This window comes from Salvelinus fontinalis, chromosome 35, assembly GCF_029448725.1.
Source record: "Salvelinus fontinalis isolate EN_2023a chromosome 35, ASM2944872v1, whole genome shotgun sequence".
NCBI classification, from domain to species: domain Eukaryota; kingdom Metazoa; phylum Chordata; class Actinopteri; order Salmoniformes; family Salmonidae; genus Salvelinus; species Salvelinus fontinalis.
In genome coordinates, this window is record NC_074699.1 from 19,298,537 (window position 1) to 19,326,287 (window position 27,751).

Here is a 27,751-nt window from a genome sequence, read left to right on the forward strand (position 1 = left end):
AATATTCCTGGCCCATCCAAACGAGCTCTCTCATGAGAAGTGACAAGAACACAATGTGCAGCTCAATACGTGGCTCAGTGATCAATATGTTTGATAAACTGCTGGGTAAAATCATCAGGGTAAAATCAAAGCCCATGCTGTCAATGTGAGCACCACTCTGAATGACCTCACAGCACTTGGCCTTGCACTTCATCCTTCCCTGGCTGACCACTCCTTCTGTGGTCATTCCACAGTACAAACTTCAAGGGCTTCCATTACTGTGGCTCAGCGCTGATATGAGCACATCATCCCAAATGAATTGCAGTAATGACTTCTTCTTTTCTCCCCTCTCTCACTCTCTGTAACTCCCCCCCCCCCCCCCCCTCTTGTTCTTCCTGTCTCACACATTCTTTGTCTCTCTGGGTGGAGTGCTGCCATGGATCAATATTTTGTACTTGCATATTTGTGTGTGTGTGTGTGTGTGTGTGTGTGTGTGTGTGTGTGTGCGTGCGTGCGTGTGTGTGACCTTGCCCACTGTTGTGCAGTATCAAACACCCTCCTCTGCTTACAGTTTTCTCCTGGCAGATATCATTAGCATATCAAACTATCTCAGCATCTGTCGCATCCCTTGTTCCGGCCAAGGAAACAACATCAGAGCTGCTCACTGTTAATGCCTCTGTGTTTCATGCTACTCAGGTCAAATGGTTTCAGTGGGGAAGGAGGAGTGAGAGGCATATTAAATCTATGCCTAGTGTTTGTATGGTTTTGACCTAGAGGCTGTCTGTTTGGATTCTCCCATTTGACTTTATTCTTCTACCCAACACTAAAATGATCGGCATGTCTGTAAATTAATGTTTAGAGAGTGCCATTTCTGGTTTCTTTAACATTGTCAAACCATAAATCCTTTTCATAATCAATACAATTGCATTGTTAACCCCGAGTGCAGCAATGTACAGTCATACACTTCCAATATATACTGTATACTGTATGTTTTGTTCAGCGGAGGTGATAAAACACAATCTCACACACTGACAATCTCAATAGCTATTATATTCTATAATCTAATTGTATTTATGGGTAACAATGGGCAACAAATAGTTTAAGACCTGAACCTTTTTTTGTCACATCAAAAGCTACCATCTTCAGGCTTGTGGGCACTTTGCTCCCTGGGAAACTACTAATCTCAAACAATGAGTAAGAGGGCAGGTTTGTCTGCAGGCAGCCTAATCAGTTCTGCAGCCAGGTTGCATTAGCGGGATGAGGATGATAAAACCTGCACCGCAGAGGGTAATACTGCAGCGTCTATGAGGCATGGAGCTTGTTATCACACATAGTTCTATCAGCATATTAATGCAAAGGTAACGCTCCTTCCTCCATGCCCCAGTTTCCCCTATTGTGTTTTGGATCCCAGCCATCAGACAATCATCGAAAGTCAGGAGAATGGATGAAAGAGAACCTGGGGTCATCACACGTGAAATTACACATATAGACACTTACTCATAACACACACCTCCTGGTGTAACAGTATAACTTTAAACCGTCCCCTCGCCCCGACACGGGCGCGAACCAGGGAACCTCTGCACACATCAACAACGGTCGCCCACGAAGCATCGTTACCCATCGCTCCACAAAGGCCGCGGCCCTTGCAGAGCAAGGGGCAACACTACTTAAGTCTCAGAGCAAGAGACGTAACTGATTGAAATGCTACTAGCGCGCACCCGCTAACTAGCTAGCCATTTCACATCCGTTACACTCACCCCCCTTTCAACCTCCTCCTTTTCCGCAGCAACCAGTGATCCGGGTCAACAGCATCAATGTAACAGTATAACTTTAAACCGTCCACTCGCCCCGACACGGGCGCGAACCAGGGACCCTCTGCACACATCAACAACGGTTGCCCACGAAGCACGGTCTTTACCCATCGCTCCACAAAGGCCACGGCTTTTGCAGAGCAAGGGGCAACCCCACTTAAAGTCTCAGAGCAAGTGACGTAACTGATTGAAATGCTACTAGCGCGTACCCGCTAACTAGCTAGCCATTTCACATCCGTTACACTCACCCCCCTTTCAACCTCCTCCTTTTCCGCAGCAACCAGTGATCCGGGTCAACAGCATCAATGTAACAGTATAACTTTAAACCGTCCCCTCGCCCCGACACGGGCGCGAACCAGGGAACCTCTGCACACATCAACAACGGTCGCCCACGAAGCATCGTTACCCATCGCTCCACAAAGGCCGCGGCCCTTGCAGAGCAAGGGGCAACACTACTTAAGTCTCAGAGCAAGTGACGTAACTGATTGAAATGCTACTAGCACGCACCCGCTAACTAGCTAGCCATTTCACATCCGTTACACTGGCCCCTACTGAGGCATCTGTCTCTGTGGAATTATTCATATTGCTTGACAATACAAACCACAATATGAATGTGATTAATGCTGTGGTGAGGTTTGGTCCTTGTCTAGCATACACAGTGAGCATGCTACTCAGGTTACAATATCTGTCCAAGATTAAACCTAAATCAAATCATATCATACATACAGTACATAGGCAGCCAATTTCTATTGTAGGCTAAGTGTCTAACCTCTGTTTAAATCTTTTGGCGCCGGGTCTGGTCAGCCTTAGAAGGCCAGCCTAGTAGGAGGCCTCATTTAGTGTTGCCTTCTGTTTGTATCTATTCACCCCATATCACTGTTATGTGATCCCTACTTGACACAAGCATGGGGATGTGCTAACAAATGTATTCCTGACCTATCCAAATAAAGCAAACCTTAGCTCAGCTGTATGAAAACACTGCCTCAGTGATTGAGCTGACCTGTCCCCCCTATCTACCCCCACCACCACCACTATGAGAACTGTCAGTCTTCTAATAGGGGGCTAGAGCTCCCCTGTACTCTGAATGAATAAACTAATGGATTTCTTTGAAGTTGCAGTGTATGGCTTTCAGTTATCATCTATCCATGATAAAAGCCTGTTTTTCATTCTCTCGTAAATTGCAGGTTGATGTTTACTTTCATAGTCTTGTCCTGGAGGCAGAACTGAGCGATTTCTGACAGATGGGCCAGCTGCAAAGATAAAATTGGCTATATTGTAAAAATGTATGAAAACTAAAATGTGCTTTTTGATCCTAATTTAATGTTAGGGTTAGGCATTAAGGTTAGCAGTGTGATTAAGGTTAGGGATAGGTTTAAAATCAGATTTTATGACATTGTGGCTGTAGTGACCACTCTGCAGAGCTGCCTCCAGTGCAAGATTCATGATGAAAAACATTAACCTGCTCATAAATTAGGTAATGTCAAAGTGTCTTTAACTTTAAGAATTACAGCTCAAGTGAGAAGATTACTGATCATGCAAGGCAGAGACGTAAATAAACAAATAAATATTGTCATTGCATGAACTTTTACTTTATAGGAAGATCAGTAGCCTACATAAAAGATCAACCTTGCCTATAAATGAGAAGTTTATCTCTCATATGTAGATGATTTCATTGAGTTGAGTTGAGTTTATTTTATTTTTACAGGGACAGTGCACATTAATCAACTTTCAGTAAAAGTGCCGGTTTTAGCCAGCCGGCTGATTTTCAACCGCAGTCCCTGGGCAGGTTATTAAAAACAATTACAATATAGACAATCATTGAGCAGTGAGCAGACGCAGAGCAACATAAGACAAGCAAGACATAGCATACAGACAGAGCAACATAGGACAAGCAAGACTTAGCATACAGACAGACCAACACAGAACAAAAAGCAGCAAGACAAAATTCATAAAAGCAACAAAGTGTTTCCACACCTCACAAGCTACAGACAACAGACGACATGGAAAGCGGCAATACACAGCTAGGGATCATGTTCACAAATCTGATTGACCTTTAGCCATGTCTTCATGCATTTTGTGAAAGTGTGATATATGGTGCAGTTATGTGTGTCTGATGGCAGTGTATTCCAGACATGGGAAGCTCTCACAGAGAAAGCGGATTTACTAAAGGTGCTTTTCCTTAAGGGAACTATACAGTCACCACTCATGGCAGACCTTGTGGATCTGCTGCCATATGTTTGGGTTTTCTGTTTAACAAAAATACTGAGTGGAGGGGAAGCCAGGCCATTTAGGATCTTGAATACAAGACATGCGTCGGTGTATTGCACAAGATTTTCCCAACTCAGGAGCTCATGCTTTCTGAGAATGTAACAGTGTTGATGGCTATTGGGCTTCCTATCAAGCACTTTGAGAGCCTGTTTGTAGACAGACTGAATAGGTTTTAATGTTGTACAGCAAGCTTGGGCCCAACTAGTCAAGCAGTATGTTAAGTGAGGAGTATCATAGATTTGAAGTACAGATTTGCTACCTCTGAGGTCAAACAATTTCGCATAAATCGGAAATTAGCTAGGTTGAATTTGGTTATCTGAATTACCTTTTTCACATGCTTTTTTAAAAGAGAGGTTGGCATCAAGTATGATGCCATGGTACTTTAAATCAGATAGCACCTGGAGCTTCTCCCCTGACACATAGACATCTGGCTCAGTAGAATCTGTTGCCCTCTTTGTGAAGAACATGCAAACAGTTTTTTCACATTGAGATGCAAACACGAGTCACTGAGCCACTTTGTAACCTGGACCATTACAGTAGTGAGTTCTTGTGCAGCTTGTTGTTTGCATTACACAGACCGGTAAAGCAGCAGGTAGCCTAGTGGTTAAAGCTGTTGGACTAGTAACCGAAAGGTTGCAAGATTGAATCTCCGAGCTGACAAGGTAAAAATCTGTTGTTCTGCCCCTGAACAAGGCAGTTAACCCACTGTTCCTAGGCTGTCATTGAAAATAAGAATTTGTTCTTAACTGACTTGCCTAGTTAAATAAAGGTTAAAAAAATTGCACAGAAAACTGATTTGAGATGTTGTTCAAAAGTATATTAACTAAACTAGGAACGGCTTCTGTGTTTGCAGACTTAAAGGATGAGGTTCATATTAAAACTCTTAAAATGAGAAATGACGCAGACATTTACAAATCATTGCGCAAACTAGGACTCTAAACCCAATATGCATTGCCAGGAAGCACATTATCAGTTTCAATGCCATACGCAATGTCTTTTATGAAGCTGATAATTGAGTCACAAAGCCTTTCAGAAGTATTGATGGGTTTGCAACTGCAATATACAGAGGATTAGGGCTTACTGTATTGTGTGCACCGCCGAGAGATGTTCACCACCAGGTGGTCATAAAATGGGTCTTTATCCCTGTAAAGTAAATACCATTGAAATATTGAACTCCAACTTGAAAGGTGCCGTTTGCCTAAGAGGTAATCTATGATTAATTTTGAATTTCGGGTCAGCGTATTTGATAGCACTTTTTAAGATCAAACATTTCAGTACAGCAACAAAATCTCAAATATTCCTTCACACTAATTTCAATTGATATTTGGTTGTGTTGAGAGGTTTTCTGAGCTGTGTGCATGTCTATTTATTTCAATAAAGATCCACTCACTCTTTATATTGCCTCCCAGGATAGTCTCTCCAAGTGATGAGCTCATACAGAGAAACGCTGACTCTTTAAAAGGTTCTCTCTCCTCTCAGTATGTAACGAATTCATTTGCAGACTTGCTCCAAATCTGTCTGCTTCATGACGCCAAGATACCTGGGTAATTTACAGCTTGATTTATTCACGCACAGCTTAACACAAGGTGTGGTTATTTACAAGAGAAAAGTAATTTCACAACAGTCCATAGGAGGGTTTGTGCAATTGGAGGGCTGGTACAGTAACTATAGAAATGTATACAGTAATACTTGGCAAAAGAACAAAAGCAAAATGCACTGGTATAAAAAGACAATTCAACCTTTATTTAGAGAATTGGAACTCTTTATTTAAACACCATTCCATTGGGCAATGGCACAATCCGTTACTGCAGGCGCCGGCAAACAGCCAAATGGTTGTTAAGCAGTAATTGAGGTGTACAGACATACTGTATGTGTACCTTGTGTACATGTACACTGTCATCCATCATACTGCTGTAATCCATAAGCATAAATAAAGTGCGGCACAGGAAATTAGCCTTATCATTTATCAGGGCTCCCTCTGCCTCTGTGAAGATCCAGCAGTCTGACAAATACAGAAAGCCGTAATATTCAGCTTCATTGCTCTGTTTGGAGCAGAGAAACTTACACTGACTGCTTCAATAACTTGCTGTATCAATCTACTGATAGACAGACAATCTGACATTTGCTTTGGAGGAGCTTTGGTTGCACTAGTGGATGTCCAATCGAAAAAAGCACTGTCAAAACAGTGAGGAAAGGACTAGAAAAATACTTCAGAGTAGTTCATGGATGAGTTGAATGGCTTCAATTCACTTCAGACATGGTTTGTGTCTGGTCTGAGATGTGCAAGGGGCCTAACCTCAAACAAGCTGATGGTACTGCATGCTATTGTGGTTGTCTTTTTAATACGTGTGAACCTCCGGAAAGCTAACCATCAGTGCATAGCACGCAGAACGCCTCATGAATGGTCTTTCACTATCTCCATGTCCCTTTTGTACCACACACAGACTATGCAGATATAAGATGTTTGTCAGTCAGTTCCTGTGCATAGCTCAAGGCATTCAAGCGTAATATTAAAAGGTCAGAGATTAATCTTGTATCAACAGGAAATATGGATTTGTTGAGTTTGTATGTTCACCTCTGGCGTGACAGCTTGGGATCTGAAAATAGCTGACTTAAATTAAGCAACATTACTATGGCAACATGCAGTGGTTGAAAAAGTACCCAATTGTCATACCTGAGTAAAAGTAAAGATACCTTCATAGAAAGTTACTCAAGTAAGTGAGTAAAATACTACTTGAGTAAAAGTACTTGGTTTTAAATATACTTAAGTATCAAAAGTAAATGCAATTGCTAAAATATACTTAAGTATCAAATGTAGAAGTACAAGTATAAATAATTTCAAATTCCTTATGTTAAGCAAAGCAGACGGAACCATTTTCTTGTTTTAAAACATTACAACACTCACACATTATTTACAAAAGATGCATGTGTGTTTAGTGAGTCCACCAGACCATAGGCAGTAGGGATGACCATGTGTTCTCTTGATAAGTGCGTGAATAGACAATTTTCCTGTCCTGCTAAGCATTCAAAATGTAACGAGTGCTTTGGGTTGTCAGGGAAAATGTATGGAGTGAAAAGTACTATATTTTCTTTAGGAATGTAGTGAAGTAAAAGTAAAAGTTGTCAAAAATATAAATAGCAAAGTAAAGTTCAGATATCTCAAAAAACAACTTAAGTAAAAATAGTTTAAAGTACTACTTAAGTACTTTACACCACTGGCAACATGAAACATTCTCGAAGAGATGGTATGGGTAAAATGCACTTTAGATTTGGAAAACAACTAACAGGGACATTTCACTATGTGTTGGATGTAGGGTCACACTAAACCAGAGTAAAGCTATTTGACTATAAATCCATCTCTTTTACAGCTCAGTAAGCTTGCGATATATATGCGAAATAGAGATGACAAATGACTTTACTTTGAGCAGGATTTAATTGAATTTTCAATTGAAAGTTGGCTCCCCATTACCAGCCCCAGTTCTCATATCCCCTGGGCCCTCCTGTGGTGGTTCTTCTGCTTCACTTAGCCACCTGTAGCTTACCTGCAGGATCCACAACTGATAAACTCTCTCCTCCAGTGAGTCCTGTGGGACATTTATTCATTCTCAATTCAGACAAGGCTCCGACTCCCTCCATATGCTACCCAAACCTTTTCTGATTCCCCTATCATAGTGGGCTTGTTTTGTGCCAAGAATATATCTCTTCTCAGTCTGTTTTATTGCGGCTGTGTCAGGGGCAGCAGTAACTGCGAGTGTGCATGATTATCGAGGTGCACTCTCTCATTGCCTTTCTCCCAAGAGGCAGAAACCTGAATTATAAATGTGGGCAAGGGTAATGGGACCGTGTCACGCACACAGACCAAGGACACCACTGCTTTATTGGGTTAGGAATTCTAGATTTCTCAGAAAGCTCTGGTTTTCAGATGAAATAAAAAACAAGGAGCGATGCCATTCATAGAATCATCAAACCCACATTTCAGATATTGGAAGAATTTTTCAGTGTTCAAAGCAAGATGGTTATTACTCAGTGACGTATCCAGTTTGTTTGTTTGTACGATAACAATACCATTTCTCACATGACGCACATGTTTTTTAGTCATCTTAGAAACACTGTTACTGGGATTGATTGAACAGGTCCATGTTATTGTCATGTAATAAATCACACTTCCATTTCTTTGGCTTTAATTCATGAAATGGTATGTGATTCCTAATGCTTTTACTGTGAGTATGAAGAGGCCATTTCAAAGCAGGTGGTATCTCACCCTTATGCTCATCTGAAAGGTTTTAATCATTCATGATTAACATTATGCAAAAAAGCCACCTACTGTATGCGTTAAGAAGAAGAGCTCCAGTGGCATAAATAACTCAATGTCACGCTGAGATTCAAAGATTTGAATATCTCACTTTGTGAGATCTGTTTGAAGAGTTCACAGTATGTGGTTCCGCATTATTTTATGAATTTAGAGCAATACAACTACTGTGACAAAATTTGAGATGATGATTATGGTATTCCACATATGAGAAGGTTTGTGCATATCAACTCCCAACCTTTGGGAAATCAATTCCGTTTTGAATTTGAGAATGCACAAAAATATTTTCCAGATTTAAATCTGTTGGCGAAGGAAGTGGGTTTACATGTACACTACCATTCGAAAGTTTGGGGTCACATAGAAATGCCCTTGTTTTTGAAAGAAAAGCACATTTTTTGTCCATTAAAATATCAAATTGATCAGAAATACAGTGTAGACATTGTTAATGTTGTAAATTAGTATTGGAGCTGGAAAAGGCAGATTATTTTATGGAATATCTGCATAGGCGTACAGAGGCCTATTATCAGCAACCATCACTCCTGTGTTCCAATGTCACGTTATATTAGCTAATCCAAGTTTATCATTTTAAAAGGCTAATTGATCATTAGAAAACCATTTTGCAATTCTGTTAGCACAGCTGAAAACTGTTGTTCGTATTAAAGAAACAATAAAACTGGTCTTCTTTAGACTAGTTGAGTATCTAGAGCATCAGCATTTGTGGGTTCGATTACAGGCTCAAAATAGCCAGAAACAAATAACTTTATTCTGAAACTCGTCAGTCTATTTTTCTTCTGAGAAATGCGAGAAATTGCCAAGAAACTGAAGATCTCGTACAACGCTATGTACGCAAACTGGCTCTAACCAGAATAGAAAGAGGAGTGTGAGGCCCTGGTGCACAACTGAGCAAGAGGAAAAGTACATTTGAGTGTCTAGTTTGAGAAACAGACACCTCACAAGTCCTCACCTGGCAGTTTCATTAAATGGTACCCACAGAACACCAGTCTCAACGTCAACAGCTAAGAGGCGACTCCGGGATGCTAGCCTTCTAGGCAGAGTTCCTCTGTCCAGTGTCTGTGTTCTTTTGCACATCTTAATCTTTTCTTTTTATTGGCCAGTCTGAGATATGGCTTTTTTCTTTGCAACTCTGCCTAGAAGGCCAGCATCCCGGAGGTCGCCTCTTCACTGTTGACGTTGAGACTGGTGTTTTGCGGGTAGTACTTAATGAAGCTGCCAGTTGAGGACTTGTGAGTTGTCTGTTTCTCAAACTAGACACTAATGTACTTGTCCTCTTGCTCAGTTGCGCACCGGGGCCTCCCACTCCTCTTTCTATTCTGGTTAGAGCCAGCGTTGTACAAGATCTTCAGTTTCTTGGCAATTTCTCTTCATGGAATAGCCTTCATTTCTCAGAACAAGAATAGACTGATGAATTTCAGAAGAAAGTGCTTTGTTTCTGGCCATTTTGAGTCTGGAATCGAACCCACAAAAGCTGATGCTCCAGATACTTAACTAGTCTAAAGAAGGCCAGTTTAATTGTTTATTTAATCAGCACAACAGTTTTCAGCTGTGCTAACAGAATTGCAAAAGGCTTTTGTAATGATCAATTAGCCTTTTAAAATGATAAACTTGGATTAGCTAACACAACGTGCTATTGGAACACAGGAGTGATGGTTGCTGATAATGGGCCTCTGTACGCCTATGTAGATATTCCATAAAAATAAAAAAATCTGCCGTTTCCAGCTACAATAGTCATTTACAACATTAACAATGTCTACACTGTATTTCTGATCAATTTGATGTTATTTTTATAGGCAACAAAATGAGCTTTTCTTTAAAAAAAATGACATTTCTAAGTGACCCCAAACTTTTGAACAGTAGTGTGTATATTTAATGGCATGCCTCCCCTGGCCCAGCATGAATGTGGATGCTAATGAGGACTGGCATGTTGAAAACCGAATGTGCCACTCCTCTCCTCCCCTGGTACACACAACAGTCAGAAGAGAATGGCTTCGACAGAAACAAGCCCGGATTCTAGACTGCTGTCTGCTTCTGTGAGAAACTGATTAGATGCCATTTCTCAAATGTTCTCCCTGTGTGTGTGTGTGTGTGTGTGTGTGTGTGTGTGTGTGTGTGTGTGTGTGTGTGTGTGTGTGTGTGTGTGTGTGTGTGTGTGTGTGTGTGTGTGTGTTCCCAAAATGTTTTTGATACATTACTGCACAAAACCATAAAAATAAGGAAACATGTAGGATATTAATTTGAAAATAATCCTGCAGCAACAGAAAATGTGAATTGTTAAGTGGATTATTTTTCGTTAGGGCAAATCAAGTCTGACATTTTAAAGAGGCAATTACACACTTTAGAAGCCTTTTTAAACCTTGAATACACTACAAGTTCCTGCTGTGCAGGAAAATTCTCAGCAACAAAAGAGTGATCAAATTAAGATCCTACATCTGTATGTGATCATTAATATAATTTGTGTAATCAGCTACCATTAAATAGTGAACATAAATTATTAACTTCTGTATGTTGAGAGAGCTATAACCTTAAAGGCATGAGCTTTAGAGGAAAAACACACATTCATTTTGATAACATGACATTTGCCTTGTGTCACATGGGACCAGACGCACATATGGGACAGCTGGTGGCAGTTTACATGGAAAGGGCACACTCAATATTGTACCATTGGAAAAAAACACACTACCACACATTCACGTAGCATCAGTTCTTTTACTGGCATATATTATAAATATTTGGAATATTTACACTTAGAAAATAGTATATTATTTTCATATATATATCCCAACATGTTGGCATTTCGCCAAAACTGTACAGCTTAATCGCATAATAAACTTATCCTACAAACCTGAGACACTAGAAGAAAAGAAAACAGCAGAGAACTTTTCGTAATGCTTGCTACACAGTAGCAGTTATTTACCAAGTACAACAATGAGCATATAGAACCCAGTACAACCTTCAAGTCAACAGAAAACCAACTACACTCTTCACAAAATATGTTTCATAGTATCTCATAATGAACAATATCAACCATCTATGGCTGATCCATAGGCTAAAGAAAATGTTTAACATTTATCATGTGATGTCAACTGGTGAACAAAAAGACATCATGGTGCTCCAATGACTGGCATTAACCATACACCATTCTCCTTTATCCACAACAGAAAGTCCCGAGGAGTAACAGAGTAAGCACCCCATCCAGTCCAGTGTGCTCCAGTATATTTGACCAGTGTTCTCTCAGAGGAGCCCATCATAGGGCACTGCCAGGCAGTGTGTTGGTGATGGACCATTTCTGTCCAGTGCATTTTTGAAGGGCCAGCTGGTACCCAAACTCGTTGTCATTGCTGGCCACCAGCTCAAGGCATCGCTTCGATTTCCTGTTCTGAATGGAACCTCCCTGAAAGGAAAAACAGGTAGATCTAAGACAGTGGGATGCGACAGCATCATTGGTGTGCACGACGTTGATTGCTGTGTCACCTTAACCCCGCAGCGCTATGAATTAATGGATGGGGTTGATGTGTATAGCTTAACAAGCACCCGCAGCACTGTTTTGTACTGATTTCCCTTCGGCGCCAGCACTGGGGCCTTCCCAGATAGCGTCAGCATGCTCACGAAGCAAGAACAACACTATCTGCCATCATACTCAGTAGCACTCTCAGTAGGAATGGATGTGATAACATTAGATGAGAAGAAAACATTTTTCACACGTCACCTGAGAAAACAACCCTCACACCTACAGGAAGAAACTCAATCTGTGTCACCTAAGGAATCGTGTGCTTCGAAGTGTCTCTCCATCTCATCTCTCTTCCCCATTTGTTAGAGCGGAGAGTCTCTCACATGTACGTGGAGGCCTTAAAGCTTTGGGTTGGACTCAACTGTTGGGACTAGTGTGATGGGAGTCACTGCACAGATCAGATAAGCTCACTATCTCTGTAACTGGGATCAGAGAATCTCCCGTGTCACCTCTCAGTCAGGAGAACGACGACTCAAGCTGGAAATGCAATCGTTTTAAAATGGGCTTTAATTTTGGTTCAAGACTAGATGCTCTATAAAGAAAGATGCAAGGGCATGTTAAGGTTCAGAAATTCAGACCAATACACATCATTAAGATTTGCACTAACCAATTGATAATTAACATCACTTTTTATGAGAGATTAATCTTTATATGTGGAGTCAACAACCACCTCTAAGCAATCTCATTGTCAACTTGTCATCAATGTTTTGTTGCACATACAGCATACGGATGATTTGGTCTGGTTATTTTGAAAGTGAATTAATCAAAATGACAAGAAGTCTAGTCGATGTCACTCTGATTCAGGATATGATAAGTTTTCATTAGAATAGAATACTGTCTGTTTAGTTAAGAGTGCTTGTCAGGTCTTGCATGCCTAAAAGCTATGGAATGAAACAATTATCTGCTTGAGTGCATTCTGCAAAATACATGGGGGATGGATACAGTTTACATATTCACTAATAGTTTTTCATCAGTAATCAACATCTCCCCATGTAGTAATGGTTGTCAGATGTAGCATGAAATATAACATGGTGGATTCCATATGTTCAACCAAATGAAAGAACCATTAGCCATTAGATACACCTCATTGGCCACATGATGCATATAGCCTGGAATGAGTACAAGGAAAACAACATTTCATGCAAATAAGATATGAGAAAGAAAACAAATAGAGCTACACAATGCAGTAGAACCAAAAAGTCCCATATGAAAAAAGTTGTACATGTACTTTGTTATCATTGCTGATTAATTTATTTCAGCTCATCAATTGTTAAGACTATGTCTAGACATCTGAAGTTGTTTCAAAATATAAAACAATAATACATTTGTTTTTCATTCTGTCATTATCATACTTTGCCAGAGACGCATCCTGAAATATTTACAAGGCATCTACCAAGCAGCTAAAACACGTATTTATTTACAGAAAATATTCATAATTTCATCCTGATTCTATTCATATTTGCAAGATTACCATCTTGCAGCAGGAATCCTGCCAAGTAACCTCAGGGCTTCGGCATAATGTTCTTAACCTGATGTTTTGGCTATACATGGTTAAATAGCAAACATTTTCTGAGGCAGTTGAAGTCACTGAACACTTCAGAACAATTTCACACAATAAAAAATATCAGCATTACTCAGCTTTTCTCTATCTGGGAAGTCAACATCAAAAGATGCTAAACACCAATAACCATTATAACCTTCAGGGTGCTTAAAAAGCCTGCGTTCTCTCCAGGAGAGACTGCATTACAGTACGTAAGTCCTGAGGTTGAATTCTGTACTGGCAGAGGACCAGTCCTGTTTGTTCCCTGTGCTTGATCCTGTGGGCTGCTGCCAAATCAACATATTGATTTGCTATAGAGAGTGAACCAGCGAGCCAGAATGATAATGGTCCTGGGTTCACAAGCAGCGGTGAAAAGTTAACCAACTCTCCTGTGTTCTTTCATCTAATTGATTATTTTTGAGTGAACAGTTTGGGAGTCTGTGTGTGCATGCAGGTGAATGTGTGTGCATGCATGTGTTTACGTGTTGTGTTACATAGGGAGATAGGAAGCGTTTGCAGTGTGTAGGCCGACATGAGAGGTAGAAGATACACCATGTAGTAGAAAAGCACAAAGGATAGTAGAAAACAGGAGCACTTGGGAAGGTGACGTCGTCGAGTCAGTGAAAGCACTGAGGATGAACAGAAAGCTAATTAGATGTGTTTAATCGGCGTGTTAAGACTGTCTCCCAAGCAGGGCTCTTTACACCTAAACCCTCTGTGTCTCCATACTACAGCCCACGCTACAGCCACCTTAACTGCTGACAAAATCTTTACAAATACAAACACCCACTTCTTTTCTTCTGCTTCCCAAGATACATCAAAATTATTTAACTTGAGGAGAGCATGTTGAATTTCCACTATAAGGCTCTAAAGCGAAGAAAAGTCACAAAATTGTCAGGCACATTCAACCAGAGAGATTCATTGATTGCTGCTCTTCTCCTCCTCTCCATCTCGTAGAATTTAAGTGTGGTAACGCTTAAGCTAGAATGGGAATAGGAACATTCCTCCTCGCTACAGTACTGTACAACCCTATGCTTGAGTTGTATCGATGCATTTCCTTTTGAGGTAAAACACATTTCACACTATGTCTAGCAGAAATGTGATCAATAATGCATGGTGTCTGACTATTCCTTCTTAAATTATACAATGCTAAACCAAGAAACCACCTACAGAAGAGCCATGTAGAAATGTGAAACGTGAGATCAAGCATTTCAATCCTTTTACACTCCAGAGCTACCTATACTTCACCCCTTTATCTCCCCAATTTCGTAGTATCCAATTGGTAGTTACAGTCTTGTCTCATCGCTGCAACTCCCGTACGGACTTGGGAGAGGCGAAGGTCGAGAGCCGTGCGTCCTCCAAAACACAACCCAGCCAAGCCGCACTGCTTCTTGACACAACGCCCGCTTAACCCGGAAGCCAGCTGCACCAACGTGTCGGAGGGAACACCGTACACCTGGCCACCGTGTCAGCATGCACGACCAAACCCTTCCCTAACCCAGACGACGCTGGGGCAATTGTTAGCCGCCCCATGAGTCTCCTAGTCGCGGCCGGCTGCGACAGAGAATGGGCTCGAACCCAGAATCTCTAGTGGCACAGCTAGCACTGCGATGCAGTGCCTTAGACCACTGCGTCACTCGGGAGGCGCCAACTAAGAATTTTACACAGTTCCATCAACAATGATCTCCCCAACATAATCAAAGAAAAATTGCATTAAGATGTAAAACTGTGCTTGGTAGCATTTCAATAAAAACCTTTGAACGGAACATACAACATGATTTCCTTCTCAGTAAGTTCACAAGGCATCACACTAATGTCAAAGCTATAGACGCAAATAGGTTGAATCCATAACTGACAATACCTTGACTTTTAGGAGTTTTAGTGATAGAGATTCAACCAATCCAGGCATATGACATACAGTACATATATATATATATATATATATATATATATATATATATATATATAAAATATGTTTTCAATGTCTCACTCGTTGTTATCATTTTTTGGGGGGGGATACGGTACAGAACCTACAAGTTTCTAACTTGTGCGGGCATCCACTCAAAATAAATAAGTGATCCACCAATGGAGAGAAAAATACGTCTTTATCTGAAAACACAATTCCTAGAAGTTGAATTCAAGGTTAGCACCCCACTATTTTGAGTGGATATTTTGAGCGCATACATTATGATGACACATAATCAGAACGATTTTAATTGCGCCTTCTAAACTGGGTGAAGTGGGTGACGCACTCTTCAGACCATGTTGATGTAGCCCTCATTACAGGCCACTGTGCTCAGTGAGCCAGTCCAATAATGAAGACAGAGAGAGTCATTATGATGCATTTACTGTTCACGTCTAAATGGCTTGGAGGAATGTGGAGAGGTCTGTGGACCGTAAAACTCTGTTATATCTGTGACACTCCTTCAATGGAGACCAATCCAACCACACTGAGCCATTGATTTCCGCCAATATTACCCCATAAAATGTACCCAAGATACCTACCTCCACTGGTGCCACATTTACTAATGATCCAACTCCCTGACAACAAAGTATTAATTTAGATCATTGACTTACCATTTTCTATCGCTTGCTGGTCTATTTTCAGTGAGCAGTCTGAGTGTGTTGGTCAGGTCTGTATGGTTCCTTACCTGAGTAAATAGCCAGTGGAGCTTCATGCGCTTGGCTGTGGCGTAGCTACACTCGATGAGGCGCGGTCGGCTGTTCACATCCACCAGGCACTTGTTGTCATCGTCATCGATGGTGGGACTGAGCACCCCTACATGTAACTGCTGAGTGCTGGTGTAGTACACATTCTGGAATGACAGAAGAGACAGCACATACATAAGCTACTGAGAGCTGGAGGCATTCAAGCATTTCACAAAATGTTGATTTGTTTTAGGCTTTTCACTAGGACTTACTTCACCCATAGGCATGTCTATTCATGCAGCTACCCTCACTGAACTGAAGCACAGGGCAGGAAATGGCATAGTGTGGGAAATGGCTTATTGTTTATGGAGAGGAGCGCTCTCCTCAATACAAATCGACCAGCTAGCCCAAACACTTCTAATTGCACTCTGATGCGGTCCTTCCAGCCCGTATTTTCCAAGGGCACTTGAGTGCCCATATTTAGCTAACAGGCCGTAAAACACCACTGGAAGGTAAAAGCATCTGTTTGAACTGAGTGGAGCAGCAGAGGTAGTGGTGTGTACTACAGATGGCAGCTGCATCTGTGCTCTGACTCCATTGCCGTGCATGAGGGATGAGGAGGCTTGTCTGCACATGTGGGGTAGCTAGACATGTTGGGTAGCTAGAAGCCTGGGAGAGGCGGGGGAATGTAACAGCTGGAGGGGAGGGAGGACATCACAGCTGGATAGGGGTGGGGATAAAGGTGGTAGGTAGCATAGGGTTAGATTAGGAGGGGTTTATTGCTACATTGTCGTTCGCAAACAGTTGTCATAAATACACTGTGTATGTCACCTTAAACTATCCCATAAATCTTACAGGTAGAATAAATCTCTTTAGAATGACAAGGATGCCAATGTTTTTGTATTTATTTTCGGTAATACTAATTACCCCACCGATGACATTCTTTAAAAAAGTATACTCGGTCATAACGGACTTTATATGGGCAAATAAAATTCATAAAATACAAATCAAAGTGTTACATCTTCCTAAGTCCGAGGGTGGTTTTAACCTTCCAGACTTGGAACTGTATCAACTCGCCACCCAAGGCTTTTCCTTGCCACATATAGTTAAATGTACTAAATAGGAACAATGGGATACACATTGAAGATGTGCATGCTCATCTCCAGAATATTTTTACGTGTCTATTTTCAGAGGATAAAGCTATGAACATTAACAACTTCATAGTTAAAAACACTAACGATATGGAAGAAAATAAAAAGGATTTTAGAAGATCCAAACCAAACAGACCGAGTGCTCACATCCCTATCATCCAATACATTCGCATACACAGGATCTGTAGTACACAGAGTGACTATGACAAACAAGCCGACTGTCTGGATGAGCTTTGCAGACAGCAGGGTTACCCAGAGGAATGGCTGCATGATGCAAGGGATCATTAAAAAAATTATGACCAAGAATGACATCCTCACACCCAAATCACCCCTCCCCCCCTGACCAACGAGTTCAGTGTTCCTTCAATTCTCCCCACTTGGCAAACAGTTTGACCATATCATAAAAAAACACAGGCACATCTTGAGGCCTGATTCACAAATGGAAAAGACATTTAATGAACCCCCGCGGGTTGTCTTTTGACGCGCCCCCAACATCAGTCAAATGGTGGTGACGTCTGATCTTCCACCGGTGCCACGTAGCACCTTCCTAGACAATGTGCCGGACGGTAATTACAGATGTGGCCGATGTACCCAGTGTAACTTCACGAACAATGCACACAATGTTCAATCACCCTATCATGGGCAAGGCCATTAAGATTAAGGGCATCATTACGTGTTCCACCAAAAATTTGAGACAAGGATAGCATAACACAGGAGTAATATCAGGACTCTTGATCAGAGAATCCCCGTGGCTACGGATTTCATGGATTGCTCTCTGAGATACATTGGTATCCAACATGTTAAGACTCTTAGGAGGGGGGAGATACTGATCATCTATTACTAAGAAGAGAATTGTATTAGATTCACTATTTGTCGGCCATGTCTCCTAAAGGTCTAAACCAAGAGTTTGATATCAGACCATTCCATGAATATGTCACGTTGATTTGTCCTGTCATATTGGTCTCAACTTGGTCATTTTGTAAATATATTCCATTTTTGTAACTACTGATACCAAATGATTAGAGGTACACAAGTTGTTTTTGAAATAGATATAATTAGTGACCTATGGCCACTGCGCGTTCCGCATGTAATGGTCATATGGGCGGGTATTCCAACAGTTTCCAACGTAATCTAATTTTTTTACCGTTGCCTAGGTTTTAACTTGGACCCATTTGTATGTATATAATACTTTATGACCATATGTATAGTACTTCTGTGATTAATTATGATTGACTATGCGCAAAAGGGAATTTAATTGTTTCCACACCCACCATGTGATGGTCATGTGAGGTGAAATGTGTATATTTTGAGATGTAAGCACTCAAGTCTGTTTGACCTGACGAAGATGAGTTTTGGATGGAAACGTAGTCCATAAAGCGGTGAATTGGGAGCAGAAACAGTGTGCGGGCCTTCAGGTTCTTTACTGGACGATCATTTTCTCATCACTCATCTTGAAAAAATGTATAGACACAATGGAAAAAATAAATAGATTTATCATTGAAATAGCATGGGTGACCGAGAAAAACAAATTGGTACAATTTAAAGCCAAGTGGCAAACAATAATGCAGGCACTAAGAATGGGGGTGTGAGCACGCGGGTCTCGATAGATGAGATGTAGCCATTTGTTGTGTGTGTCTGTAAGTTGATGATCATATGTATAAGTTTGTTAAAAAAATACTTTTAAAAAAAGGGAAAATTAAATATAATAAAAAAAGTGAAAACTATCCTCCAGTCCCTCACTATCAGTAGGAGGTAAAGCAGGAAGAAAACGACATCAGTAGTGGTGTGAAATTAAAACGGATTCTAAAAGGAGTAACAGCACTGTCACCCGACAACTATTCAACAGAGACATTTGAACAGATTTCTAACATTAATGAGTTCTTAAATTAGCCTGCTCTCGGGATGTGAGATTGGATGTTACAGTATGTTTTCTCTGGAGTTATCTGTTAAGAAAAGTGTGCAAGGCATCTTGGGAAAGATCAGCTCCGACTGTCTTTCTTTCTTGTAAGAGATCACAGGAGATTCCTCCAGAGTTTTATTTTGTAAACTAGCGTAAACATCAATACAGGTGCAATGAGAGTGAATGGTTTACCATGGAGATGGATGACAGTGGATGCAACTTTTTGCTTCACTTTCAAGGATTATACCACTTTACGACACATCTGGCTAAAAGATTACTGTAGCTCTGTTGGCATAACTTTTATAAATAACGTTGATATCTTTTGCAAACAGAAGATACTCTACAGGAATGATGGAGTCCATCTAAATCATTTTGGTGCTTGGACCCTGTCCTCCCATTTCAAGAACGCGTTGAGACAATGACATACCGGTGACCCAAGCCCTGCTCAGATAATCCCTACCATTGTGTTGCTGAGTTGTCGTCGTGCTGCTGCAAATGTACAGTTTCCCAGGAGAGTTATCAGTCATAATGTAAGTAACCTAATTTATGTTCCTCTAACTCCCCTGAATGCCTCTGTCAATCCGACAGCTATTGTCAGCAGTAATCATGCGCCTACACGAACCTGAGTTATGCTGTTAGCACTGATACGGTTTGCCCTAGTAGGAAGCCCACTGGGAGTAGTTCACCCTGCACTATCAGCTCAAAAATAAACATCACTGTCATGTCTACCTCTGATAAGCCTCCCAGTAAAGCAATAAAAAACAATAACGCAAAACAGAAAAGTGTTGAAAATAGCCCACTTTACCATACTGTATGTAGCCAAAGAAACAAGGTTGATGAAATCAATACCTTGCTAGTAACAGAACATTCATATACTGGATCTCTGAAACGCACTTAGATAATTATTTGATGATACAGTGGTAGCAATACATAGCTATAAAATCTACAGAAGAGACAGGAATACCAATGGGGAGGTGTTGCTGTTTATATTTAGAGTCATATTCCTTTAAAACTTAGAGAGAATCTCATGTCAAATGCTGTTGAAGTAAGATGGCTACAGGTTCACTTGCCTCACCTAATGTCTATTCTTGTGGGAAGTTTCTGTAGACTACTAAGTGCTAATAGTCAGTATCTGTATAATATGTGTGAAATGCTTGATGATGTGTGTGATATCAACAGAAAGATACTATATATTCTTAGTGACCTAAATATTGACTTTCATCAAGCTGTCCACTGAAGAAAAAAAACAACCTGGTTCAGGTTATCAGTCAACCTACCAGGCTATTTACAGAAATCTGCTCTAAATGGAACGTAGTGATCATACAGTAGTAGGCATATCAAAGAAAACCAAAGTGTGGGCCTAATATAGCGTTTAAGCATACAAGAGGTTTTGTACTGATTTCTATGTTGAAGATGTAAATAATGTTTACTGGTCTGTGGTTTTTAAATGAGGAGCAGCCAGACACTGAACTTTAATAATTTATGAAATTGCTTATTCCATTTACTAATAAGCATGCATCCATTAAGAAATGACTGTAAAAACAGCTAAATCCACATAAATTGATGAGGAATTAAAAAATTGTATGGTTGACAGGGACATAGGGAATGGCAAATAAGTCTGGCTGGTTGCACAGCCAATTGGCAAACATACTGTAAATTGAGAAATCCTGTGACTAAAATAAACAAAAAGAAGAAGAAACTGTACCATGAAACAAAAACAAAGGATGATAGTAAAAAGCTTTGGAGCACCTTAAATAAAATTTTGGGCAAAAAGTCGAACCATTCATTGAATCAGATGGCTCAATCATCACAAAAACCCACTGATATTGCCAACAACTTTAATGATTTTTTAATTGTCAAGATTAGCAAAATTATGCATAACATGCCAAAAACAAACTCTGAACCTACACATCCATGCATAACTTACCAAATTATGAAAGACTTTTAGAATGGCGTTGGAGGGGATGGCTGCCGTTTTACCGGCTCTTAACCAACTGTGCTATTTTGTGTGTTTTTCACATTGTTTGAAACTTATTTTGTACATAATGTTGCTACCATTGCTACCGTCTCTTATTACAGAAAAGAGTTTCAGGATATCAGAACAGCGATTACTCACCTCGAAGTGGACGAAGATTTTTTATTTAATGAGTCCGACGCGAAGGATACACTGTTTCTCTGAGACCAGGCCCAAATCCCAGTCATTTGTATGAAGAAAAGACAGAGGTACAAGGGGCAGAGATCGGGGGGGCCTTGTGAAAATTCATTGGCGAATGGATAATCCACCTCTACCATCCGTTCTATTGGCCAACGTGCAATCACTGGAGAATAAACTGGATGAGCTCTATTCCGAGACTATCCTACCAACGGGACATTAAAAATTATAATATCTTATGCTTCACCGAGTCGTGGCTGAATGACAACACGGATAATATACAGTTGGCTGGGTTTTCCGTGCATTGGCAGGACAGAACAGCTACGTCCGGTAAAATGAATGGGGTGGTGTGTCGATTTGTCGATAACAGCTGGTGCACAATGTTTAATATTAAGCAAGTCTCGAGGTATTGCGCACCTTAGGTAGGGTACTTCACGATAAGCTGTAGACCACACAATCTACCAAGAGAGTTTGCATCTATATTTTTCGTAGCCGTCTATTTACCACTACAAACCGATACTGGCACTAAGACCGCACTCAAAGAGCTGTATAAGGCCAAAAGCAATAGTGTCCGGGGACTTTAATGCAGGCAAACTTAAATCTGTTTTACCTCATTTCTACCAGCATGCTACATGTGCAACTAGAGAAAAAAAAAAACTCTAGACCACCTTTACTCCACGCACAGAGACCCATACAAAACTCTCCCCCGCCCTCCATTTGGCAAATCTGACCATAATTATATCCTCCTGGTTCCTGCTTACAAGCAAAAACTAAAGCAGGAAGAACCAGTGACTCGTTCAATTCAGAAGTGGTCAGATGATGCGGATGCTACACTACAGGACTGTTTTGCTAGCACAGACTGGAACATGTCCCGGGATTCATCCAATGGCATTGAGGAGTATACCACCTCAGTCACCAGCTTCATCAATAAGTGCATCAACAACATCATCCCCACAGTGACCGTACGTACATATCCCAACCAGAAGCCATGGATTACAGGCAATATCCGCACCGAGCTAAAGGCTAGAGCTGCCGCTTCCAAGGAGTGGGACACTAATCCGTACACTTGTAAGAAATCACGCTATGCCCTCAGACGAACCGTCAAATAGGCAAAGCGTCAATACAGGACTAAGATTGAATCCTACTAAAACCGGCTCTGATGCTCGTCGGATGTGGCAGGGCTTGCAAACTATTACGGACTACAAAGGGAAACCCAGTCACGAGCTGCCCAGTGACTCGAGCCAACCAGACGGGCTAAATGCCTTTTATGCTTGCTTCAAGGCAAGTAACACTGAAGCATGCATGAGAGCACCAGCTGTACACACCTCCAAGCTATGTAAGGGCTATTTGACCAAGAAGAGGAGTGATGGAGTGCTGTATCAGATGACCTGGCCTCCACAATCACCGGACTGCAACCCAATTGAGATGGTTTGGGATGAGTTGGACCGCAGAAGGAAAAGCAACCAACATGTGCTCAGTATATGTGGGAACTCCTTCAAGAAAGTTGGAAAAGCATTCCTGGTGAAGCTAGTTGAGAGAATGCCAAGAGTGTGCAAAGCTGTCATCAAGGCAAAGGGTGGCTACTTTGAAGAATCTCAAATCTCAAATCTATTTTGATTTGTTAAACAATTTTTTGGTTACTACATGATTCCATATGTGTTATTTCATAGTTTTGATTTATTCACTACTATTCTACAATGTAGAAAATAGTATAAATAAAGAAAAACTCTTGAATGAGTAGGTGTGTCCAAACTTTTGACTGGTACTGTATGTGTTATGGCTTTACATCATCTTTAATTAAAGCCTCTTCCACATAGTCCAGGTAGAGTCGCAAATACCACAGGGCAGCTGTCTAGGCCACTTACCTTTTTCTATTTTCACTAATGACCTGCCACTTGCACCGAGTAAAGCCTGTGTGTCTGTTTATGCTGATGACTGAACATTATACATGTCAGATACCACAGCAAGTTAAATCATTGCAACACTTAAAGAGCTGCAGACAGTTTTAGAATGGGTGGCAAGTAATATGCTAGTCATAAATATTTCAAAAACGGAAAGCATTGTATTTGGGACAAATCATTGACTAAACCTTTAACCTCAACTATATCTTGTAATGAATAATGTGGAAATTGAGCAAGTTGAGGAGACTAAACTGCTTGGTGTAACCCTGGATTGTAAACTGTCATGGTCAAAACATATTGATGCAATGGTAGCTAAGATGGGGAGAGGTCTGTCTGTAATAAAGCGCTGCTCTGCTTTCTTGACATTGCTATCAACAAAACAAGTCCTACAGGCCCTAGTTTTATCGCACCTGGACTACTGCCCAGTCATATAGTAAAGTTCCACAAAGAGGGAAATAGGCAAATTACAGTTGGCCCGGAACAGAGCAGCACGGCTGGCCCTTTTTCACGGAGAGCTAACATCAATAACATGCATGCCAATCTCTCCTGGCTCAAAGTAGTGTAGAGATTGACTGCATCACTAGTCTTTGTGAGAGGTATTGACATGTTGAAAGCACCGAGCTGTCTGTTTAAACAACTAGCACATAGCTCAGCCACCCATACATACCCCACAAGAGATACAACCAATGGTCTCTTCACTGTCCCCAAGTCCAGAACAGACTCTGGGAAACACACAGTACTACATAGAGCCATAACTACATGGAACTCTATTCCACATCAAGTAACTCAAGCGAGTAGTAAAATCAGATTTAAAAAACAGATAAAACTAAACACACGCACTCTACACACGTACACTGTAATTTTGTTGTATTGTGGTATTATACATTTTGTATTGTAGGTATGTAGTGGTAGAGTAGTGGTGTAATAATGTGCTGTATGATGTATTGTTTTTTTGTGATGTAATTGCCTTAATCTTGTTTGGATCCCATTGGCTCACAGCAAAAACTTTACCTTATTCAAACAACTGTTTTGATGTTGTCTGTTTTAGTCAATTACAAAACTACATTTAAGAAAAGTAAAACATGTCTAAAGATTACTTTTCAATTTTGCCTGCTCTCTAGTGTTCTCACTACTTAGAAAAACATATTATAGGGCTTCCCTCAAGTCCCTTTTTATGACGGTGCTAGCAGCCACTAGTGCTAGCTAGCTAGCTAGCTACCAACCAATGACCGAAACATTAAGCTAGCCAAGACCAACAAAACAAACACATAGACTATACAGCTACAAGTAGTGAGTGGACTGTACTTAACAAGTTAAATGTCTTCCCTGTGATTAAATGCTTTTTTACACACATAGCTACGTGTAGCCTAATTGGACACCAATTACATTTCTCACTCTCCAACCCTGAATAGCCTGAATCCACAGGGCTCTTCTCACAGGCTCTATTTCCCTACGTGGGAGCATTGCGAACCATAGGTTGTGATTTTTGACCTGGCTACATTTACATTGAGCAATGCAGCAGCTTTTCGGCATGTTTTGTTATTGCTGTATAACAATAATAAAAATAAAATAAAAATCGATGATTAAGTTGCCTCTTACAATTGGGGTCAATAGAAAATAATGTGGTCGAGGGGCATATTCCTTATTATTATTATGTGAGTACCGACTGGGACTATAGGGATCCTTACAAAATACAAATACTAGTCAGGATAAGGATCACATAAAACTCTCTAGGCATTGTTCTTAGCCCAGGGCTAGCTAAGCCAAATGCTAGACTGGCCCTGGGCTAGCTTAGCCTTTGTTAATCCTGGGCTAAGCTTGAGCCGTTGTTCTTGACCCTGTTTCACACTGGTTATTTTGGCACTGTGTTTTCTGGGGCTAGCCCCGAAAAGTCGATGCTAACACTGAATGACTGAGCAGGGCTAGCTAGGCCTGGGCTAAGGTTGGTGCTAGCCCACTTTAGGATGTGCAAGTGTAAAGACTTGATTAAGCCCGGGCTAAAATCTCCCTAAGCCTAGGGCTAAAATCTCACCTTCTGCAAACTTGAGAGAAGTCTATTCAGAAACAATAGAACCAAAGCTCTAACAATAAATGACTGCTGTGCATATTTATGGCAGAGAAATATACAACTAGGTAGCCATTGTAGAAAGTTATATGAGTTTCCATTTCGGTTTTGGCTTAACGTTTACATAGTCCAAGGTATTTCAGTTTTCAAAACATTATGGAAATTGTTAGAGAAGGTGAGGCTGATAGTGCAGAGGCAGCAGTTGTGCTGAGATAGGGCTGTATCAGCCCGCCAGCCTGACCCAGATAGAAACAGTGTCAGGGGATGCTCTCCATCTCAACAGCACTGTAGTGGCTTCCTGGAATTATCTGCTAATGCCTGTCTGGAAACCGGGAAAGTATACCTTTTATAAAAACTACTGGATTCAGTTTTTTTCTCTCTCTCTCTCTCGCTCTCTCTCTCTCTCTGATGATAACAAATACAAACACAAAGTGAAGAAAGAGACAAGTTTTGTCTAATCTCTGAGGAAGCTTCCTGTAAGTTTACTCCTTCCTGAAGACTTGTCACTTTTGAAGTAGAAACTATCTACAAATGGATTCCACTTTGCATTCTGTCAATACAACACAAATGCAGCTTAGGCTGAAGTTCAGAAACATAAAGCCCATGGTGGATGGGGGCCCTTGGCAGTGAGGTGAATTATAAGTGGAGTCCTGCTGGTCAGCTGGTAGATCATGACGGCTGCTGCCAAAGCCATAAAAGAGACCAGACACATGTTTCATACAATAATAGCTCTTTAAAGGGACCAGTCATACTGTAGCAGAGTTGTGGACTGAACTTCGCTGATTAGCCTCATGCAAGATAAGAAAGGGTCAAAAGGAGAGATAAGAAAAGGTGGACTATACACATGTGGGAGATTTGACACAGAGACAGAAATGATGTAGCAGCGATGTGGGCTGAAGAGGGCTCGAGGGGGTTCTAACCTGAGGTGTCATCCCATGACAGAGGTACAGGATGGGGACATTGTCGGTGTCCGGCCCCTGGTCGAGACACAGGTCACTCTTCAGAGAGTTCTTCAGCTGAGGGAGGAAATGCACACAAAAAGGGAGTCATAATTTGATATGTCACTCAATCGGCTAGTTCAGTGAGAGGTTAGCTGTGTGACAGAGAATCAATGAGACCTTGAATTGATTCAAATATTCCTGCTATCACAACGTCCTATTCAATCAAACCAGAGAGCAGGTTTCCGGTATAACTTCAAAACAACACATGGAGGGAACACTTTCTGTTCTTTGCAGAACAACATGACATAGAACATAATTGGGATTTGTAATTCAAACATGAAGCCTTGCGTTTGCACAGTTATTTCAATCTGTAGCAGCATTTATTTTAAAGATCTAATCAACAGGTTTGTGTGAGGAGAGTGGAGGTACTCTGGAGACTGGGATTTGTGGCTGGGAGGATTAAGATGTGTTTGCCTTGCTGTCCGTGAGGACAGGATTAGGTACGGATATGACATTACAAGGACACAGCCAGAGACTGGGCCTGTCAACTCCCCACTGGCACAGGATATGTCTCATTCTGTCTGCTGATCATTAAAAATCCAGGCAGGGACTGAACATGATGGAATAAAGTCTAACAGACAACGTATAAAAATTTCACTGAGGTTCCATGAAATGAAAAAAATAACGTGCAAGGTTCATGTATGAGTGAATAAAACCTGGGGCTGCTTGTCAGTGTGGTGTGTAGCATAACCTTTGACCTCAAATGCTGTGCTGAACACAGTCTGCATTCTGGATAACGAATTCTCTGACAAAAATGATTGACAAGTTCATGAAATGCACCTAGCAAATGCAGTGTAATGAGGATATGCTATTTTCGAACCCGCTTACTCCTTGAATTAATTTTAATAAGGCTGACCTATTTTCCTCTCTGTATCTTTCTACCTTTCATAATAAATGGAAATACAGAGAAGGAAACCAACCATAAAATGAAGACTGTACTCCAATGAGACCACCTTTTTGGGTGTGTCACTGTAGATTCAGGCATATTGCACTGATGCACTGTGGCCACAGAAATAAAGCTGTTTGTGTTGAACATGAATTGCTAATATAAATACTGCCAGCGTGCCCTCATGGCCAGAATACAAATTCAGAAACATTTGTCTAGTATTGCTGAGAATTCCATTTGGCCGCACAGGTAGATCTCTGTGAGAGGAGGTGACATAAAACAAGCTCTGCTCACCAGCCCCACCCCTGCACAACAATATGTGCATACTCAATGGTATACCCTCATGAATACACATTTCACTGTTTCTTACATGACAGTGCACAATGCTCTGTTCGTGTGTGCATAGACTACACAATAGCCAACCTTTTATATACTATGCCCTCAGAACAGCCTCAATTTGTCGGGGCATGGACTCTACAAGGTGTCGAAAGCGTTCCACAGGGATGCTGGCCCATGTTGATTCCAATGCTTCACACAGTTGTGTCAAGTTGGCTGGATGTCCTTTGGGTGGTTGACCATTCAAGATACACACAGGAAACTATTAAGCGTCAAA

At 41.0% G+C, this 27,751-nt stretch overlaps 1 protein-coding gene across 1 annotated transcript in view; it reads right to left on the minus strand.

Annotated features, from left to right (window-relative positions):
- Positions 1-11,071: 11,071 nt before the first annotated feature.
- LOC129834466 (polypeptide N-acetylgalactosaminyltransferase 18-like) overlaps positions 11,072-27,751 on the minus strand; it is an 88,035-nt gene continuing 71,355 nt past the window's right edge. Inside the window, exons 9-11 of the mRNA XM_055899473.1 lie at positions 26,172-26,267; positions 16,085-16,249; positions 11,072-11,776 (exon numbers count right to left, since the gene is read on the minus strand). Of these exons, the coding sequence (XP_055755448.1) occupies positions 11,630-11,776; positions 16,085-16,249; positions 26,172-26,267 (408 nt within the window). The 3' untranslated portion in view covers positions 11,072-11,629. The remainder of the gene's footprint in view (positions 11,777-16,084; positions 16,250-26,171; positions 26,268-27,751) is intronic.